The sequence below is a fragment of the Gobius niger genome, assembly GCF_951799975.1.
Source record: "Gobius niger genome assembly, chromosome: 21".
Lineage (NCBI taxonomy): Eukaryota > Metazoa > Chordata > Actinopteri > Gobiiformes > Gobiidae > Gobius > Gobius niger.
The window spans coordinates 8,640,691-8,646,952 of NC_136872.1; the positions used below are offsets into that span (position 1 = coordinate 8,640,691).

General features: G+C 44.3%; 1 protein-coding gene across 1 annotated transcript; it reads left to right on the top strand.

Annotated features, from left to right (window-relative positions):
- Positions 1 to 1,903: 1,903 nt before the first annotated feature.
- rce1a (Ras converting CAAX endopeptidase 1a) lies at positions 1,904 to 5,793 on the top strand. The gene is made up of 8 exons (XM_079579752.1): positions 1,904 to 2,370; positions 2,876 to 2,978; positions 3,345 to 3,428; positions 3,756 to 3,834; positions 3,990 to 4,157; positions 4,236 to 4,307; positions 4,394 to 4,456; positions 5,363 to 5,793. Exons 1-8 carry the CDS (start codon positions 2,201 to 2,203, stop codon positions 5,590 to 5,592), a joined length of 969 nt encoding a protein of 322 aa, XP_079435878.1. The 5' UTR covers positions 1,904 to 2,200; the 3' UTR covers positions 5,593 to 5,793.
- The last annotated feature ends 469 nt before the right edge of the window (positions 5,794 to 6,262 follow it).

A 6,262-nucleotide genomic window follows, 5' to 3' on the forward strand; every position in this document is an offset into this window, starting at 1 on the left:
TGCCATCCTTTGTGCGTTTCCACATGTGCACCTTTGCGCGCGGAGCAGTGAATGGATCATAGTGGACGTGGTGTATTATATTTGACATTATTTATTAGTAATTCTCCACGGTAGTACTGAACAAGCACAGCATTACGTTATTGAATACAGACATGGCAAATACAAATTGTAACGGCATTTTCTGTGCATGAGAATGAATTGTGACCCCAGACTTGTCATTGAAAGGATCACGGCAAAAACAGGGTAACCCCAGCAGTGTCGAAGGATGGGTTAAATGTGGAGGACCAATTTTGTTGCACAGTTGTTTTAATAATGACAAATAAAGCACCGTAACCTTGAAAACCTACAAAAATGGAGCACACTCAGAACATTTGTTTGCTTTCAGACAAACGTAGGGTTTCATGGCCTCCATAGATTTATTTATAATGGATCCAAATTCCTGCCCATTAGGATGAGGAGCTTTGTTTCTCATTATAACAACTATACAACCGCACCCGGTGACCCATCTCCAGATGTGGGGCCAGGCTGATGGTCAGAAACACCTGGCTGGAGGATTAACCTATTGTACATGTTTTAGTGGTAGAGAAAAACTGGAGTACCTGGAGGAAACCTAGACACGGGGAGAACATGCAAACTCCACAGCAAGGCCCCGTCCAGGTGGGAATTGAACCCGGGCTAACCACTGCGCCACCATGTGATTAATTAAAGTCTTTCTTTTGAACTTTTGGAGACATATTTGCATCAAGTAAAGTTTCGATAAAATAAAATGGACGGTCTCTTAAGAAAAAACGGTACACATAAATTATATACATATATTTTTCCAATCATGTTCAGGTAACTAAAGTGTCACCTCCCATAACTCATAATCCAACTTTTCACACAAACTAAATTATCTAAAATACAGTTATTTTTACTTTCTAAGTACGTGGCTTTGTTTTGCGGTCTTTTATGTTTTATGAATGTTGGACAGTGCACTTTGAGCCACTTGCATGTCCAATGTGGTTTTATAGCCTACTGCAAATGGCAAATAAACTGACTCTTGTATATTGACTCTTCAATGTCCTTATTCATTAGGAATTACTTTATTTTATAAAGTTTATTTATAAAGTTTATGTATAAAGTTGACCCCTGTTATTAAAAATCTTTTCAAACTCTAATTCGCCCTTGGTGGGTTAATTATGGCCTGAATGTTGCCTCTTCCCATGACAGTGAACACATGATTTGCTCAGTCGCATATGTTGAAATAGATCAAGCAAGATTTTAGGAATATCAGTTGGAAATTTTACAGTTATATTTTTTGTTCCTATAATAATAATAATAATAATAATAATAATAATTAATAATAATAATAATAATAATAATAATAATAATAATAATAGGCATAAAGGCCATTGAACTAAGAGGGATAAAGGGCACTATTGACTCCAAGGAACAGACAGAGAGGGGGTGAGTCAAATGACTATGAGTAACATTGACTCTTTACAAAGCAAGTATAGAATCTGTGCTCGGGTGTGGAATTGTAGACTGGTTTAGCAAACTGACTCAGATCGGTCAAATTGGTGGTTATTATCATGGGGATCTACTCCGTCAACCTCCGTGCTCGGAAAAACTTTGGCCGAATATTCTCATGTGCTCAACTCTCTGCTCAAGCTGCTCCGTTCTCCAGGTGGTTTAGGATTCCCCTCTTTAAAAATAACCACAATCAAAACTTAGCACCATCAGACTAATGAATAACAACTGAATGTGCAGATTGTGAGCCATGTGTCATTTGTTATTTCCTTTTTTGGGACTGTGTTTGTTTATTTTTTGCAACGGACTCCTCCAAGTCAAGTTTCTTCCTCAGGAGATATTTAACAGTTCCCCAACCTCTAATAATAATGAATGTAACACCCACGAATATCATGTTACATTCCCATGAGGCCTTTTTCGTTTTAACTATGATTTGTTTAAAAGGTCGTGGCTCATTATGTCCACAAGGCGGCACTCTTCCGCTTACCATGCTTGAGGGGAAAAAACTACAAACATTTGATGACGTCAACAAGGCGCGCCGCTGGGCTCGGCTAATCGGCTAGCCGCGTTAGCTTTCGTTTCACTGAAGCCTGAACTGACAGCTTCCCCGCTCATGTCCGCCGCTGGATTGCCGTGTTAGCTGGTCCAGCAGCCGGAGTTACGACGTTTCGAACCCCAGCAGTGAGCCGCCATGGCCGAGGGCGAGGATTTATCCCCCAAACTTTCCCAGGAGGAGCAGCTATACGGCTATGGCGACTTCATACCGCCAGAAGGCTTGTGCTGGCTGTCCGTGCTGTTCTGCCTGCTGCTGGCCTGCGCCTACGTCGGGAGCTTGTACATCTGGAGGAGTGATCTGCCCAGGTAAACCAACATAATCTGTGGAAACAATGGAGCATCCAGGCTATATACAAATCTGAAGAAATGTGTCATGCTGCTTTGTAATACGTTTGTAATACGTACGCCTGGTGAACTCTGAACGCATTTAGCGAGTGGATTTACCTTATGGATAATTATAAAATATGACATGTTTAGTTGACAGCTGTTAAATCTGCTGCAGCTATTTCTGGACTTGCCAATAGCGCCTCTTGGTGGCCAATAACGTGCCCACACACGTGACTGTTTGTTTTGATAATCCTCTTTAAAAGCTGGGTGTGATGCAGGACTTTAATTTGGGAAGGGTTAAACCTTTCCAAATGATGAGGGGGAAAAACCAGTCTGACTGCATTTACTTCTATGCTCTTATAACACTTTAATGTACGGCTGTGGGAATAATATGTGCTCCTGATTTTAGATACGATACTTCTAATGCACTATTACATGATATTTTCTATTGTAAGTACTGAAGTTATTCCTCCTCACCCCACAGGGACCACCCCACGGTGATAAAGCGGCGCTTCACAAGTGTGCTGGTGGTGTCCGGCCTGTCTCCTCTGTTTGTGTGGGCCTGGAGGGAGTTCACAGGAGTCAGAGTAAGAACTGATGCTGCTGACTGAAGCTACACTTTGTATTCAGAATCAGAATTGCCATTGTCAGTGTAGGTATATTCACAAACTAGGATTTGCTTTTGTTGGTGCAATTGTGAAAGAAACATAAACTAGTAGAAGAATGAATATTATGTCTGTAAGGGCATGCAAAAGACAAACACAAGGATAAAGAATAACGAAGATATAGTAGAATAGTTCAAACTGAGAAAAAATATGTGTCCCAACAAAGTGTGGCGTGATTGGTGAGTTTACAAATGTACAAATGGCAGGTGACGTGTTATTTACATACATGAGTCGGACTTCAGCGGAGAATCGTTCTGCTTAATCAGATGTTTTGATGTTTTGTGTCAGGCTGTCCCGTCACTGCTGGCTCTCATGGGGATCCGGTTTGAGGGTCTCATTCCCGCAATCATCTTTCCACTGCTGCTCACCATGGTAACCACCAAGTGCTTTTCTTTTTCATTTTACAGTGTAATCATATTATGACTCTCAGTGATTCACCGTTTTTTGAAAGAAATATCCAAACAGACAAATCCACAAATATTGGACTGTATTTTTATCCAAGGACTCGGCATCAAGACATTCAGCTTTGTGTCAGCTTGTGGTTTGGCCCAGCATTTACATAGATATTAACCGTAAATTTGGTCCAAACATCTGCATTTTTGACATGACAAATACAACCATCGAATCCTCCACCTCAACATAACCTATTATTGCATTTGTACTATTTTTGTTTTTAATTGAAATGTCTCCCTTTTGTAGGTCTTGTTTCTGGGGCCCTTGATGCAGTTGGCCATGGACTGTCCCTGGAGCTTCATGGATGGGGTCAGAGTGGCCTGTGGTGAGACCTGTCGACACTGCATTAACAATAAGGCTTGAGCTTATGGAGAGACACCTGGGATTTCAACATAACAATATTTTTAGTTACAGCATTGTTTTATACAAGATAAATCTGGTACAATATGCCACTAAATCTCTCATCTCTCATCATTATAGACCCGTGGTTCTGGTCGCTGTGCTTCAGTGACATGCGCTGGCTGAGGAACCAGGTGGTGGCGCCGTTGACCGAGGAGCTGGTGTACAGAGCCTGCATGCTGCCCATGCTCGTGCCCTGCGCCGGACCCTTCACAGCCATCTTCACCTGCCCGCTCTTCTTTGGAGTCGGTGGGTTTGCTTTGCTTTAGAGATAAGTTTTGGTGTCAGTTTTGCTTCATTTTTTTGGTAATGCCGATCTCATTGCAGCTCATTTTCACCACGTGATCGAGCTGCTGCGGTTCAGACAGGGAACTCTGTCGGGCATCTTCTTATCTGCAGGTCGGAAATCTCAATCATGGACTCATTGGTGTCCGCCTCCTCTCTGCTGCACGGTCATGATTTTCATTGCTGCTTCTCCTTTGCAGTGTTCCAGTTCTCGTACACAGCCGTGTTCGGGGCGTACACAGCGTTTATCTTTCTCAGAACAGGTGGGTTTATCTCCACATCAACCGTTTACTGAGTTAAGCGCCCATGAACAGATAGATAGGAAAGACTTTGAAACTGGGCATTAATATTCCTGGGCAGTGTATAAGAAAAATAAATAAGCCATTGCCATAGTTTCAGGGGGATTCAGTTATTTGCCTCGTTATGTAAGACGACTCAATAATGATGGATGATGTAAACAGCTCATTAGTTTTGTGACGGAGCTCAATACTGTCGAGAGTTTTTCGTACCTAATTGGCAGTCGGCATTTCATCTTGTTATATTCCAGACGGACACATTTTAATTTATTTTGTGTTTTGCAATCTGTTGGAGCGGTAACCTTAAAGATAATTACTAAACCATATCTAAAGTAGCTCAAAGTGTAAACAAGGAATCGATTTATAAGCAATCCTCAGTCACTTCCCTCCCGAACCTGTCGGGCAGTGACTGAGTGGTTGGCACTCTTGCTTCATTGCAAAAACCCCACAGGTTTGACCCTGGACCGTGTGGGCCTTATCTGTGTAGAGTTTTCATGTTCAGCTTGTCATGTCTGGATGGCTTTCCTCTGGGTGCTTCAGTTTGCCCATGAATCCATAACTGGGTCAACAGGCCAAATCCTCCAGTGAGGTTCTCTTTGACCAAGCACTGCACTGTCCTTTAGGCTGTGACCTTCTAAATTTGTGTAAAGCTGAACTGGAAAAAATGCACTCGGTTAAGGTTTAAAATATTCAGGAGCATTAAAACAACAATAGGAGGGTCAAGTCCATATAATAGCTGTTGACCTGTCCCAAATGGCCAGTAGAAAAAGGTAACACAAAAGGCTACAGTGGGAAGGGTCATATCCAGATACACCTAAATGTCAGCCTGTCATTCTGCTGTCGGGACGTCCTAACCGCTGTGCTCCTGTGCAGGTCACCTGATGGGCCCGGTGCTGTGCCACTCCTTCTGCAACTACATGGGCTTCCCTGCCATCAGCGCCGCCTTGGAGCACCCGCAGCGCCTCACCGTCCTCGCCTCTTACCTCCTGGGCGTGGTCCTCTTCATCCTCCTCCTGTTCCCCTTCACAGACCCGTCCCACTACGGCCTCCCCACGCCGGTGTGCACGCTCGCCCCCTACCCCAGCGCCCTGTGCCTGTCCTGATCCTACGTTCCTAACGTCCCAATGCCCGGTACGCGGCGGAGTTACGCTCGGCACCACTCCCGGTTCAGGCCATGTCCAGCCACGAGGCCCGTTGCCATGGGAAACGCGGGAGCAGATTGCGCGCCGACGGGAAGCGGCACAGTCACGGACAGAGCCATTAGCTGTGTGTGTGTGTGTGTGTGGGTGTGTGTGTCTGGGGGTGTGTGTCTGGGTGTCTGGGTGTGTGCGTGGGTGGTTTATGGTATGTTTGGTCGCGCGTGCAGGAGGTCGCTTTTGCTATTGTCGTCGTCGCGATTATCAAGTCGTTTTTGGATGTTGCTTTTTTTTAGACTCGACACTGAAGAACAGGTCCTCGCGTTACACTGGCAGTCGGTCATTTCTCCTCTTCCGTAGCTTTGGCCTTCATACCTACCTCTCTCCTAGTGGATTCCCTGTTTGGAGCTGTTTCAGTCATTACCTCACTGGGGTCTCCGGTTTTGTCTCGTGCTCATATTTAAATCACAAATGTTGAATGATGTCCGTCGGTTCATAATCTCGTGGCTTCTAGCTCCCTCTCTTTTCCCTGAATGTGGCTGAAATGCTTGCTGCGTGTGAAGGCCAACGCTAGCGGAACAAGGCTCTTCTCTTTACATGGAAACAATCTGAAATCATTCTCTCGTCACAGAGCGGT

Coding starts and splice junctions, on each gene's coding strand:
- rce1a (XM_079579752.1), top strand. CDS start 2,201: ATGGCCGAGGGCGAGGATTTATCCCCCAAACTTTCCCAGGAGGAGCAG. Junction 3,835..3,989: donor TGGGGTCAGAGTGGCCTGTG/GTGAGACCTGTC, acceptor TCATCATTATAG/ACCCGTGGTTCTGGTCGCTG. Junction 4,308..4,393: donor GGGCATCTTCTTATCTGCAG/GTCGGAAATCTC, acceptor TCTCCTTTGCAG/TGTTCCAGTTCTCGTACACA.